The 14949-nt window shown below is 40.7% G+C and overlaps 1 protein-coding gene across 1 annotated transcript in view; it reads left to right on the forward strand.

Moving 5' to 3' along the window:
* Positions 1-4628: 4628 nt before the first annotated feature.
* Positions 4629-14949, forward strand: part of plce1 (phospholipase C, epsilon 1) — an 86535-nt gene continuing 76214 nt past the window's right edge. The window contains 5 exon segments of the mRNA XM_051939588.1: positions 4629-4719; positions 8307-8447; positions 9173-9823; positions 9963-10364; positions 10515-10724. Coding sequence (XP_051795548.1) covers positions 9218-9823; positions 9963-10364; positions 10515-10724 — 1218 coding nt within the window. The 5' untranslated portion in view covers positions 4629-4719; positions 8307-8447; positions 9173-9217.

Here is a 14949-nt window from a genome sequence, read left to right on the forward strand (position 1 = left end):
GCAGTTTTTCATCAGTTCTTACCCAGTTGAGCTTTGATTTTCTGCCCAAAGTTGGGTGCCACCGGCTTTCTTTTAAAGTTGGGGAAAAATCAAGTCTTTATTAAATAGCTGAAATGCTTTTTTTAGTTGTTTCTGTTTTAAAAAAAACACAACAGTAAACAGAAGTGACGCAATTACTTGTTTAATCTGTTGATTTTTGAAGAAATCCACAACTTGTTAGTTAATGTGTGACAGCTCTTACTCTATAACTAAATTATAAAACTTCTTTTTTTTAATCACATTCAGACACACAGCGTTGTGACGCGTTAGCTGTGGCAGCGGTTCGGAATTTTTTCAGGTGCTGATTATTTGATTACCACCTGGTCTGATTTTCTTTCAGCCTGGTCAAAATTCCTCTGCCCACAGTCATTCTTACAATAATGCCCCCAGAAATCCAAAACAACATTCAAATATGCTGCATATGTTGTAAAATAGAAACGCTCTCATCTTTGTTCTATCTTGCAAAAGCACGTATCTCTCTAAACTTCCCAGCTCCACTGATCTGTGTCCATGCTGAGGTCTTGGCGCTGCGTGGTAACATTTATTCGTTTCTTTTCAACTGTGGAAGCTTTAAGGAATGTGATTCTATTGTAGTCACATGATGCGTCTTTTCTTCTCTCACCCCCTGTGTTGAAGAGAGGGGGGCTCTTTGTCTTGAAGATTGCATTATAAGGCTGAAGACTTTAAAGGAACTGTGCAGGATTTTGTGCTACTAGAACTTAGAGATGGCCGTATAGGACATTTTTAATTCCAGTGCAGCCCCACAGCACTGAATGTCTACTTTGAATTTCATTCCTCTTAACTATGTGCTAATCTGTTTATGCACTTTGTGGTTTGGGTAGCTGTCAGGGCGCATGAATTGTCAAAAAAATATCTTTTAATGGATACTCTGGTTTTCATGGCCCAGTGTCAATTGAATGTTATTTTGATAATGCTTCACTAAATACTTGTCAATAGTTAGTATTTGAATCTAGGTTAATTTTCTCAAATTGCTGGTCCTGGAGTTTGTCCATGCCTAGTTGCATTGCATTCTTAATTTTAATTTTAATTTCAGCACTTTCTTTGCAGTACTAACAGTCACTAGTCTTCTTGGCATCAGCAAAGTATTTGTGACTAAAGGGATAATCTACTGGAAATGTGAAATTTTCACTGGTGACACCAGCAGGAGCGTCACCCTATTGTACTCACATGGCATGCCTTTATTTTCTCTGATCTCTGCACAACAGAAAAGGGGATTCCTTCTCTCCCTGACCTGCTTAGTATGCCACTGGAATGTTCAAGATCCAATGCTAAATCTTAGTGTGAAGTATTTAGTGGAGTATTTTGGAGGCTCAGCAGGATAAGTGGCATTTCAGCTTGGTGTGAATACAGCTTTCGTTTTGATATTTCTCCACGCTGTTTGTTTTCTTTTGCTTTAAAGTTAGCCTAAAAAATCGAAGGTTTTCACCGCATTGTTGCTTGCTTCCTCACTAAGTGGGCTTTACTTTCCTGTGCCCCCATGTGACGGTGGATCCAATCATATAACGGGCTGTGAGTCATCGTTTGGATGAGTTGTGAAATAATCCCTAATGAATGGACGTTAGAATAAAGGCCCCGTGTTGAGGGGATAAACAGCGATTTAGTGCCAGGAGTTCAAACACTGTTCCAGTCCTGAGACACAAACTCATTAAAGCAAATTGTCACTTATTATGATTGAATACCCATTATTAATAAAGAGGTTATTCCACATAGCTGAGTGGTTGAGTGTCTAAAAAAAAATAACCCTCACCCTAAAAAAAAAAATCCTAATTTTAATCCTATTCCCATAATTTTTGCCCTGAGCTACCTGTTGCTCATCAATTTCTAATGGCTAACAGAGAGTCCTCCTTTTTGCCACCTGTTTCATTCAAGTATAACATTTCTTGAAATTAGGGATTGATGGATTTTTTTTAATTTAAAAACTTTTTTTTAGGGCCTATACCTATGCCTACGAGGCCCTCCTCTGTTTATATGGGATCGACTGAGATTGATCAGTTTGTCTCCCACAGTTATGTCTGCCGCTCTTCTCTATTTTCTTAATAGTTCACTTTTGTTTTAAAAACTCTGTTTCAGGGTAATTTGTGGCTGCCTATCTTATCCACTAGCCAGTAGCGTAGCATTAGCCACTGTGAGAGAAACTATTTTCCTTGTTTGTGGCAACAGCTTGTGCTTCTTGTCTGTTTGTTCTGTTGGTTCTGTTTAGGCCGATAATCAGTCTGTCCATACTTGAAAATATAATCCAACTGCTGAATCAAAGAGTGATTTCAGCATGCTGGCCTTTTATTATAAACACGGGTATGAAGTACATTTGTTCTACTTCTGAAGATCATGGTACTGACATGCCATAGGAATGATGTCCTTTATGTGACACAAAACTTGTACTACATAGTGATTGAGTGACAAATTACTTGGTATATACTCATTTCTTTAATAAGCAGTACAACTACTTTATTAGATGTTTTTGTTCTTTTATCCATCACACAATACCATCAGGCGCATGTTTGATCTGTACCAAAGTCGTTCTGCAACGATCTCAAATAGTTACAGAGTTCTAAGAAGCTACGGTATCTTCGGTGAAAAGTAGAATAAGGAATCCAGTGACTGATATTCCTGCCCATAAAGAACCTTGATCTCAACATCACTGACTCAGTTTGGAATCGCATGAAGAGACAGAAGCAGAAACGGTCTGAGTCGTCAGAACTGATATCCAAGGTACTTGGAGCAATCAGCCTGCCAAATGTCTTGAAAAACTGCACACAGGAGTACCTCTTAGGGGGTGCTGTTATGAAGACAAGGGGTAAAGGGGTAGCTGTGCCACATTTAAATGATAATCAAAACCATGCATGGCGTTGTTTTTGAAAGCATCCTCACTACTACTTGTGCACAGAATGGCAGAATGCAAGTAACCTTTAGAGATAAATGAGGGAACAACTGACGCACAACCAAATAAAAAAAAATATATATACACAGCTCTTTGTTAACCATCTGACTCTGATTATATCCAGTTTCTTCAGGACCCTTCAGAGGTGCTGAGATCATACCCCTTTGCTTTCATCAACATGTGTTACATTTTATTGCATCATGAGAAATATTGGGTCTCATTGGAGAGAGCAGAGAAGGCCGAAGATAAACGCAGACAACTGTCTGTTCTTATTTCTGAAAGGTTTTGTGGTGGTGTGGTTGATGCTGATGAGACATACTTGGCTTCTATTAAAGTATATAAGCTCTCTAAAACAGTATACATGCCCATTTTTGCTTGAAACATTTGCCATTTTTTCAGAGAATACATTGCCTCCAGTATTTTTTGATAAATCTGAAGTTTTGAATTTCCAGCTTGTGTTTTAAATACAACTAAGGACATATGTGCTACAAGTTTCTGCTGGTTGCCTTCAGGATGTGATGTCTTCTGTTCTTTAAATGCATTTTGATTGTAGTTTGTATAATAGGGTTATAACTTTTTGAACTTTCTTTCCAAAATCAAAGTCCTGCATCATGATTGGATGAACTTTTTGGTATAATTGAAGAAACCAAACTCCATTTTCAACACTCTTTTAAAAAAGTCCCCCCGAAACAAAAAAGTATTAAATACACATTACAGCCAATCACATGGCTTATAAAGTGAAAGCAAGAATAGAAACTGATACTCCAGTATATTATGATGGCAGTACAACTTATCATTGATCCATTATCAGTCATATTGACTTGTAATGGCCCTTGTGATAACTTAGCACGGTTTCAAATTTCATATCATTGTTGTTTTATTCATGGATTTCAAAACAAAACAGTATAATGAAGCAATGAATGTGCAAAACAGTGAATGCGATTTAACTACCTTTGGATGGGTGAGGTTATTTCCTCATGTTTTCAGTGTTTGTGCTCAACTCACTTTCTGTATCGCAGCTTCATATTTACAATACAAACATAAGAATAGTGTCAGTGTTCTCTTCTAACTGTTATCAAGAATACTGACGCCGCAATTTTTCAGAAAATTAGGTCACTATAAGGGGGCTGCACAGCGGCGTAGTGGTTAGCACTTTCACCTTGCAGCAAGAAGATCCCGGTTCGACTCCCGGGTTGGGCCTGGGATCTTTCTGCATGGAGTTTGCATGTTCTCCCTGTGCATGCGTGGGTTTTCTCCGGGTACTCCGGCTTCCTCCCACAGTCCAAAAATATGCTGAGGTTAATTGATCACTCTAAATTGCCCATAGGTGTGAATGTGAGTGTGCTTGTCTGTCTGTATATGTAGCCCTGTGACAGACCGGCGACCTGTCCAGGGTGTCCCCTGCCTTCGCTCAAGTCAGCTGGGATAGGCTCCAGCACCCCCCGCGACCCTAATGAGGATAAAGCGGTGTATAGAGGATGGATGGATGGAGGTCACTATAAGTCACTGCAGACTTTTGTATTGTCTTGTAATTGTCGGTCAGGCGACTGTCAAGGTGATCATGTCTGGTAGTAAATTATGTCCAAACTTGAAGACAGAATGCATTTTGATTGGCTGCTGAACCTGGGGAGGAAGGCCCATCCCTCGTGTTGTCTGTTTGCTCTGTCTGTCTCACCAACACTCTGTTTCACTCAGTTTACGAGAAGATAGTTGGCAGGAATCCTGAACCACCTGGAAAACTTGGAGTGTTACTTTTATAGAGCCATAAAGCCAGATGACATGTAAGTACCGTCAGAAGGTTAGATAGAAGAATTGTGTTAGAAGCAAACCTTCAAATAGGGATTGAATTCTGATGTGTTGGACAATATTGTATGTAATAAGGCACGTGAAGTAGAAGTGATTGAGTGTTATCTTGGTCAGTGCACTTGTCACTCTGAGTGACCTGGTTTCCAGTGTGTGTGTGTGTGTCTGTCTGCATTTTTAGCCTTAGGCTGAGATTTAGCCTGGAAGAGACGTTTACTTTGCCAGTCAGGGTCACAGTTCAGCTGATAATGAGAGCTACTTTTAACAGTGTAAAGTGTGTGTGGTTGTTTTTTAGGCTTACTCTCTGCTTACTTTTTGATTACTGGTGGTTTCTTTTGTGCGTTTGTAAGTCTCACCTTTTGAGACAGACGCATGGCAGATCTGCCGTGGTTGTGGTGTTGAGAAGTCTTTTTTTTTTTTTTTCTGGCCGTTTCTTTGCACATTCTGTAAATTATAGGATGGACACTAAATGGAGCACAACACATCTATATCAAACCTCATTTCACCTACGCATGCATCAACTTCAAGTTTCCACTGTGTGGAAATGCTATCCCGCCGCTAATTTAAGAGTGATTTTAAATTAGCTTGATGGAAAACACAGCTGTGCATCATACTTCTCAGTGCATGTCTTCAGGATTTAAAGCCACAGTATGGAACCTCTTGCCTTGAGTAGCCAAAATGTTGTCCTCGTGCTGCCCTCCTGACCCATAATAGGGCAGGTCCATGCTCTAACGTGTCATGTTTTGTGTCCTCACATGACATTAGTTTCAATGAGACGACTAACATCTGTGTGGTCGCAGCATGACTACAAGCTACACAGTGATGGTTTCTAATGATAAAAATGTTTTACATGTTTTAGATTATGTATTTCTTTGCTCTTTCATTTCTCATTTCTTCTTCCATTTGTTGTTGTTGCCATGACTTGCCTGTGCCACACCTAAACTTGATGGCAGTTGCTCTCAATATTATACATACCAAACTTGATTTCAAGCAATAGGGAATATAGACAAGTTCATACAGGTTTTCAGAAAGATGCAGCATTGTTGTAATTATAAGTAAATCGGTCCCTAATTATGATTTGATGCCAAAAATTAACACAAGTGCTGGAAAGAGATACTGTTTACAGTCACACATCTTAACTAAGGTTGCATATGCTCTTTGCCAGCTTTTGATCAATCTGGTTGGACCTGTTGGTTAACTGTGACACATGCTGGTGAGATTCTCAGTGTCGTGGATTGGAGTGGGTTCTCTCCACAGCCAAGAAAAGCATGCTCCAAAAATGCGGTCTGACGTGATGAAAACTGGCTGATAAAAACATGAGCTCTTGCGAATGGACTTTGTTTTGATTAGCTTAACCGCGGCTACGCTTTTTCTGACAAACATTCAGAAACTGAGGGGAAAAGCCTTGCCTTTCCCTGTCGTGTCAGCATGTCAGTGGGTCAAATGTCATAACAATGTTGCTCCAGGGAAGCAGCTCCCATATGTTGCAGTTTCAGTCTAGCGGCACGATATTCCACTGTACACTGTGCAACCAGCACACATGAAGTTCATGTCCTCATGTGCCTGAGGACTTGTTGTTACATTTTTTTTTTCAAGGCAAGTAAGCGTGTATTTTTATTTCTTGCATTTTGTTTTGATTTTCATTATACTCCATTAAATTAGACGGGATAAGAGAAGATTAACTTGACAATAGATGCATTTTTTTGTGTGTGTTTACATGTGTGAGAGGTGGTTGCGTTGTTACACACATAGATTTTACAAAAATTCTCTGTCGACCCTGATCTCTTTTATGACGGGCCATAAAGCAAGTTTCCACAGTGTTCACTGCCACTCACTTTTCAGTATTGATGTGCTGCAAAAATGCTTTGTAAATATTGTAAATGAATTAGCAAACTATTTTCTATCAGATACTTTTGTCCATGTTGCATGCAAAATACATTTTTATTATACTGATTGCTAAAGAACATTTTGAATTGGAACACTTTACATATCCATTTTCACTGGCCTTTATTAGTTCTGAATCTTTGCATGTTTCCTCTTTATGAGAAGTGGTTTATTCTTTTAAACCCTCCTCAGCAGCCATGGCAAAACAGTGACCACTGGAGCTCTGTTTTGTTTTTGCATCTGCCTTTCATGGAGTGCAAGACTCAATTGATAAATAGCGCCATGAGGCAGTCCTATTTCTAGTGTCCCAGCATCACAGGTTATCATTTTTGAGGCATTAAGTCAGTGTCGTCAAAGCTGCACAGTCGAGGAAGTTTCATGCCACTGTTAGTTTATGAATGAGGAAACTGTCTGTTTCATCCCTTTGACTGCATTTCTGTCTGTGTAAATGTTGCACAGTGCCTTGAAAACTGTCTGAAGACATTCACATGCACATTGATATATGTGTGTGTGTGTGTGCGCCTCCCAAACACACACACACTGACACACAAAACATCCCAACCGTGGCCCTCACATTTTGGCAGGAAATTAAGGGCTGTGGCCACTCTAATTATAAGGTTCCAGGCACTAGTTTTCGAGATTTATTCATCGTTGGCCACCATCACGATACCAGAACCACACAAATTAGTATGCGTGCATGTTGTGGGTAAATGTGTGTTAAGCATGTATTTCATTCCCTGCTCAGCTCTGATGCACTCGATTACTGCTGTGATAGATTCATGTAGACAGAAGTGAAATAAGTATTGTTGAATCGCCAGTCTTTATTTATGTGACGAATGCCAGACGACTGGACAACTCAGTTTCATTGGCATGCTGTGTAGTATTATGGATGTACATCATCAGTCACTCTTTTTTTCTTCCTTTTCAGCTACTGGCGGTCGTCTGAGTTTGCATAATGGCTTCTTTTAAACAGTACGTGCCTTCATTTCGAGGCAGCAGTGTTGTATTTCAAGACTGCTGGACAATGTCAGAATAAAGAGTCCTGATAGTGGCAAGGCGAAACCATGGCGATAAAGATAACCAGCTTGTGTGGTTAAGGATGAGGGGACTTTCCTTTCTCTTACTTTTGATGATGATGTTGGACATTCAGAGTGTTTTTCCTAATTCATGCTGTTCTCTAAGGCACTGCTTTATTGAAGAATGGGGGAAAAAAAAAACTACCTAAATACGGTGTTTCTCAAACAGGAGTTTAGCTGTACCATGAATGTAACAATAAGTTCATCTCAGTGTCAAGAAAGTAAAATGTACTATTTGTATTCCTATTGTAGCTGTGATGAGTGTAAAAAACAATTCCTTTTTCTTTTTTTTCTGTCACAATGAGTTACGCTCTGTGCAGTGATTTGGTGGAACAGTTATAGATAAAATAGCTGATGTGATGAAAGAAGAAAGCGCAGTAGGGAATGAAAGAAATCTGGAATCTTTCAAGCTGAGAAAAATGCCTTTTGCTTTGTGCGCTTCTCATATCTCTCAGGTTTGCTTTGACTCTGTCGTGTTTTTTTTTTTTTTTTAATTTATCGGCCTCATCATACCGCGTTCAAATATGCTTTAATGGCCTGAAAGAGTAAAAATGTACAACTGTGAAAATAATACTTTCTGCATGTGTGTTCTCTTTGTTCCTCAGGGCCTGCGAGTGGATAATCATGCCACGTAAACAAGTCTCGGGTCAGACGGAGCTCTTGCGCACAGGGACACACACGGGCTTGTAAGCTGTGACTGCGACCACGCTATCAAGGAAATTCCTCGGTCCTCCAGGGTCACCTCGGTGGGTTTCTCTATCTGCCAGTTTGTACAGCTGCACAAGCTTCTGTTTTCACAACACACACAGACAGAGCAGACTCTGTATGGATGTGCTGTCTTAGCCACTCAAGAAATCACTGGAAGCTGAAGGCATTACTTGCCTCAGTACAGGCCTATGCCCATGATGGCACACTGTCACTGAATACACGACTTAGGACTGTTGTGTAGCATGACCTGATGTGGATCTTTTTAATTACCTATCCAATTAACATGGGCTCAAAAGTAATACATTTAATCTTAAGGATTAATGACTACTGATGAAATGATTGAAGTTGCGTGAGTATTATGTAAATTAATAGGTTAATAGGCCAAAACAGAATGTACTCCACTCCCTTCAGAAGTAGTCATCCAAACCAGTTGAGTTAGTGAACATGAATGCTGTCACTTTACAAAATATACAGTGTTGCGAATAATGATTATAGATCAATCTCTAGATTTTTTATTAAAAATATTATTTATTTGTCTGTAATAATTTCCCATACATCAAGAGACACCTGAAAAAATGTTCAAGTATCTTGCTAAATGTAAAGATACTCATGGTAGAAAAGGCACAAAAAAAATCAATAGTTGATGACTAATTTTCATACAATCAGCCGGATCTTCCCTCTCTAGTAACAGATAAATACAAGTCAGTGTCAGAATTTCTCTTTAATGCTGTCATCAACAGTCAAGTGCTTCTTCTTTTCAAAGCTGCAGTGAGACAAAGGACCAAACAGGACGCCACAGGGAGACACGATGGCCACAGAAGAGACTCAGACACAAGTTGGGCCTGCAGTACTGGCACAGCATGTTTCACCTGCATCCACCGGGAGCAGACCCAGCAGAGACGCCAAACATGCAAATGACGGCCAGGAAGCGTGGCGATGCTCTGACCACCTGTGGCATTCAAAGCAGCGCAGCAGCCCTTCCCTGCTCTTCTACAGGAAGTTGTCATGTGACAGCGGGAAAGGGACAATTCTGGACGAAGAGTACGACTGCTTTGATTACAGCTCAAAAGTTGAAAGCGCCGAAGAGAAACTGTACCCGGAGCTGTCAGCCGGCGTGAACAATGGAGTAAATCAGGCATCCAGGAAAAGTTCAGAGGGATCTGTGTGCCAGCTGGACACTTCTGGAGACAGCGTGGATGCAGGCAGGAACAAAACTGGCGGCACCCACTGCTCTTGTACCCCGTCTAGCGTTTACACAAGTCCAGACACGTTTTGTTGCCACAGCCCTAGGTCCAGTCCAAGTCCCAGCTCCAGCCCTGTTCACAGTCCTCACCTCAGCTCCAGCCCTGCTTGCCCCAAGAAGAGACACATCCGCCGTGGCAGCCTCCCTGTGTCCATGCTGGCTTTCCACAAGGTAGTAAAGGAAGGCAATGCTAGCCATGTTTTTTTAGTGCAAGATAAGCGCCACATCACAATGTTTAAACTGTAAATGTAATGCTTTAGAGCAAATTAATCAGAAAATATTGTGTTTTTCCATGTTTTTTTGCTTCTAGACATCACCTTTCCTCTCATCTCAGGGCAGTGCCTCCAGTGAACCAAGCTCTTTGACGTCATCTCCCTGCAACTCCCCCCTCACCAGCCACCGGCAGCATCGCAAAAATGGACACGTCTACCAGCACAACTTCAAAGACGCGTACTCAAGTTTGGAGAGGCTCAACAGGAGGCCTCGAGGTAACAGAATCTCCCTGGACAAACTGTTCCTTCGGCGGTCGTCCCTTGAAAACCTGACGGCAACCGACGAGAGGTCTTCCCCAGAGTGGACCAGGGAGTGCGGCAGGGGCAGCAGTACCGATGAGGAGGATGGAGAGGCGCCCCCGGATAACACAGAGTTTGTTAGGAACCGTAAAGAGCGTTCCACTGTCCTGGTCAGGCGGTTCTTCAAGAATAATCAGAAGGTATTTACGGGACAGTTTTTGTTGAAAAATTTGACTTTTAAAAATTTTCTGTTGACTTCATAGCTGTGGAAATATATTCACAGTCTTTTTCATTGACTTTATGCTTCAAACTAATGAAAAATGCTAAGATCCTTTGCTTCTTTCCGTCAGATGACAAAGTCGGTGTGTACTGGGACTAGAGCTATTGTCAGGACACTGCCGTCAGGACGGATCTCAGAGGATGTCTGGATGGTTGTTGTTGATCACAGATTGTGGTTTCCCACCAAGAAGGATATATGGCCAGTCTTAATGCGGGGTCTGGGTGAAGGGTTCAGAGCCTGCAGAGGGATGCTACGCTTTGTTGGAGTTAAGCTGCAGCAGGTAAGAGAATGAATGCATGCAGTGTCTGTGTATATATTTCATAAGACAAACTTATATTCATATGGGCAATAAAAGCACTCCAGACTTTATGGATTCAAATGTGCTGCAGAAGCTGTTGAGAAAGTCATACAAGAACAGCAGTGCAGTGAACTTGTGCTGTCCTGGATAGTTTATCTTTGGCATCCAAGCTACTGTTACCACACTTGTATTAATAAAGAGCTGTTCCAGAACGTCTGAAAAGGATTTCGGATAAGTATGCAGAGTTAATTTAAACAATTAAACTCATTTTCCGTAACTGTTCTAAGCTGAAGGTTATCAAAGTTGGTTTTTTTTTTATGAGTTCGGGAAATATGTCACAGTAAAAAGCTATTCAGTTTTTATCAGGGATACGTGATGTTGGTTTCATTAGTGCTGGTGTCCTGTAATGGAATTTCAGAAATACCAGCGGACTAGAAATGCCACCCAAAACCCAGTTCTGATTTCTGCAGCATAAACCTGCAGAAATCCATGTCCTCAATGGGCCTCCGCCACCGTATTGATGTGTCTTTAATCCTTGAGATATTGGGTTTATATCTGGTTTGCTTCAGTTATCCTGTCTTTGCCACAAGTAAAAAAAAAATGCAATACTCACAAGCATATTTTTGACTGGATTGATTCTTGACTCAGTGAAGAAAAAGTGGTTCTTGGCTTTTGCTTTCCTCTGTTCGGGTTGAACTGTTATGCCTGTAATGCAAGGAAGATGAATAATTTGTTCAAGGAATATGTTAATATAGCAACACAGACACACATACACACTGGCTCTTTGTTCGGCCCCGGCCCCTGCTGCGGAAAAATGATTTATTCTCTGTTAGTTCTGCTCCCCATATTACTGACAGACTGAATGACTAAGCCTTCTGTGTGTGCATGCAAGTGAATAGAGACTGAGCAGAGTTGGCATCTGCATTAAAGTTATAGCCATGGAAATTGGAGGGAGGCTGAATGAGCAAGACAGAGAGATATAGAAGATGGAGGGAAGAGAGGCTGAGTGACACACGGAGAGATCTGGGACTTTCGTTGTTATTATCAAGTTTCCAAGCAGGAGAGTTTTACAAACATGAAAACCTCTCTCAGGAACTGTTTAACTTCAGCAACCTTGGCAACTGCAAGTTAGAGAATGTGCTGCTTATCCCTGTCTTTCAGGAGAAGCTAATAAGTCATGCTTTTCATTCGTAGAGGTGCAAATATTATGTGAGGACGGAGAATAAGCAGCATTATGCAGGATACTCTCCTGTTGTTTTTGCTTGTCTTATCCTTTCTCTTCCTGTAAAAACTCAAAGCACATGGAAGCTGAAACCCAGTGCCCTGAAGACACATAACAACCACTGAATTGTACAAGAGTTAGTTTATTATTTTCCCTACCTAATGGCATATTATATTTACCTTTCTGCTTTGTGTAGGTGTAGCCGTGTGACAGGTCTTTAATTATTTTTGCAGAATGCAGTATGCCAGAAATTTTCATGCTAATTATTTAGATATTTAATAACAATTGCTTTGCTCCTTTTGCTCAATGTCTGCCACCTGCTGAGAGTTGGCTGTGCATAATTCTAAAACGCATTTAATGTTCTCGTAACAAGCTGTTAAAAGTTATCTCACAAATATGATTCTCCAAACTCACTTTTCTAAAGCACTTTTCATTCAAATCATGTCGTCACAGATATTAAAAGCAAAGGAGTGTTCGTTCAGGCACATGAGCGTGTATGTGACTGTGCATTTTGTCTGAAATTGCCTTTTTATGATGGGATTCTGACATGTGCACTGCAGGCATAATATAGATGGATATGTACTTGTCTTTTTTTTTAATGGAGTGTTGCATAGCCATGACAGAGCCGTACTGTCTAAAGTTTCTCACGTGTGGAAGGGGGCTCGTACACTCGCTCCATAAAAACACACATACTGAGAGTCAGTGTGCACGCTGCAGTGTGGTTTCTGACTTTGCCATAGTGTTTTTATGACTCCTTTGTGGTCGCAGAAATACGGGCTGAGTTAAGTCCAGGGAGAGCTGCTTTAATAATGAGCCTATTGAAAATGGGGGAGTTGCCAGCACTTCTCTTGTCAAAACACCATCTCAGCTCCTCCAGTACAGGGTCACCAGAGAAACTCAGACAACACTGAGCAGCAGTGAATGAGTGGAGTCATAGCAGAGTTGTCATCAGGATCATAAAGAAGAGAAGAGGATGAAGAAATCCCATTACAAACAAATGGGAGTCATACAGTCATGCAGTTGTTTTATATGGTCATATGCAACAGAAAAAGTCACAACAAGCAGAGCTTTAGAGAATACACATTGTAGTCAAAATCTTACGCAGTGTTTAAACCAAAGAAGTACAGCATGTTTCTTTCACGTGGAACCATGTGGTCAGACTGAAGCCGATAAGTTGCCAGAATAATATTATGTATGCAATGTTCTGCACACACAGATTAGAAATGATTGCTTATACATGGATGCGTGCAAGCATTTTGGCATGCACAGTCACACTTTATGGTACGTGGGCCCCCCTGTATGTTGGATTTAAGCCTGACTGTGCAGTAATCACGCTGAGGAGTTTTCTAGATGTATCCTGTGGCCGTGTCTGTTTATTGCTACAACTAACGAAGCAAGCCAGGGAACACAGGATTATATGGAGGAGGGATTGGAGCAGGGCGACAGGGAGGGAAAGAGTAAGGAGAAGGGGTAACATGCTAGGAGAGAAAGGGGGAGAAAATGAGATTTTAACAGTGGAAAAAGAAGAAAATGTGCCACGAGAGAAGCCAACATGCGAGTGGTGGGGGGCTATTTGAGAGGGAATAGAGAGAGGAAGCAAGGAGGAAGTTTAGATCAAAGCAAAATGTCGAACTTCAGTGTTTTGTGTGCATTTTTGTGCAATTAATTAGCTTATGAGAATCTATGCGTTGTGCTAGGTGTATGTTGCTTTTGTTGTGCTACCTATAACCAAGAAACGCTGGTCCAATTGCTTTTGAATAAACAACATAAGTGTTATTAATTGTTTTAAAGATTGTACAGTGATTTCTGAGAGCAGCACAAAAGGTTTGGGGTAGGGCAAATGACAGAATGTAGAGAATATATTTCTGAATTTGCTGCCATGTGTCTTCTGGGGCTAGTTGAGTAATTGCAGAGGGTGTGGTGCCAATATGCCTTATATTTTTCAACTTTATAGTCGTGCTAACTTCTCAGAATGCTACTTCCATTGTCCTCTTTATTATATAGCTTTATTTAATGTATCCAGATAGCCCTTTTCTGGGTTTAGTCTTTGAAATGCAGGAAATGTAATATTCTTTTTCATAACTGTGTGAATTCTGTTGATACACTAATCAGCGTAAGTACAGTGTTTTCAAAAATTATTCCACCATTAAGTGTGAGGGAAATTTAAGGCAGGATAGGGAGATGTTTCCTTACGTTTTGCTGGTGTGACGGTAAAACACTCATGTGAACACTCACCTGGCGCAGGGATCAAACAGTCCCTGAAGCCAGAAGCATTTTATTGTTTGCCTTAGTGGAGTCTACCAATTAGAGCCCTGCTGAGTCCTTTCATTTTACTCAAAATGATGTCAGGCTCAGTGGTTAGTGACCATTTAAATACTTTAACAGAAGCAGTTTGGGCCGAGTGGGAATTGGGATGGGAGATGGATGCTTGTAAATATATCTTTCCCCCCATCACTTGGGATGCAAGTAGTTTTTAGGAGCAGGAATTCTTCCCTCAGGGGATGCCAGTATTTTCCTGTTTCCCTCAGTATATCTTGTCATGAGTAGACTTGCAGCGAGAAGGTTGCCAGGTCAAATCCAGGAATATCTGTGTTGGGAAAGCAAATATAAATGTATTCTGCTATATTTCATTAGCTGCTCTGACTGTATTCTTTAACAAAGCACCTTAAACCCAACAGTAATAACTAATTTTACGAAATAATTATTAGTCTACTTAATGGTCATTTGCTTTAAACCTCTGCTCCTTTCACATTTTTACTCACTATAGGCTCATTTTTTCACTGCAATCCTCTATGGAGGCAGCACAACTATAGCTTGAATATGTCTCCTATCTGTGCAAACACAACCTACAATTTAGTCCAGTTCAGCTGAAAAGTCGTTGAACCTTTGTCCTGTAACAGCTGGTTGCAGCTGAGTTAATAATGGCTTCATGGTTGTGCTGAGCAATCTTGTCAGTGCAAATGCTTTATTTTTGGTGAATAATTA

Source organism: Acanthochromis polyacanthus, chromosome 19 (assembly GCF_021347895.1).
Source record: "Acanthochromis polyacanthus isolate Apoly-LR-REF ecotype Palm Island chromosome 19, KAUST_Apoly_ChrSc, whole genome shotgun sequence".
Lineage (NCBI taxonomy): Eukaryota > Metazoa > Chordata > Actinopteri > Pomacentridae > Acanthochromis > Acanthochromis polyacanthus.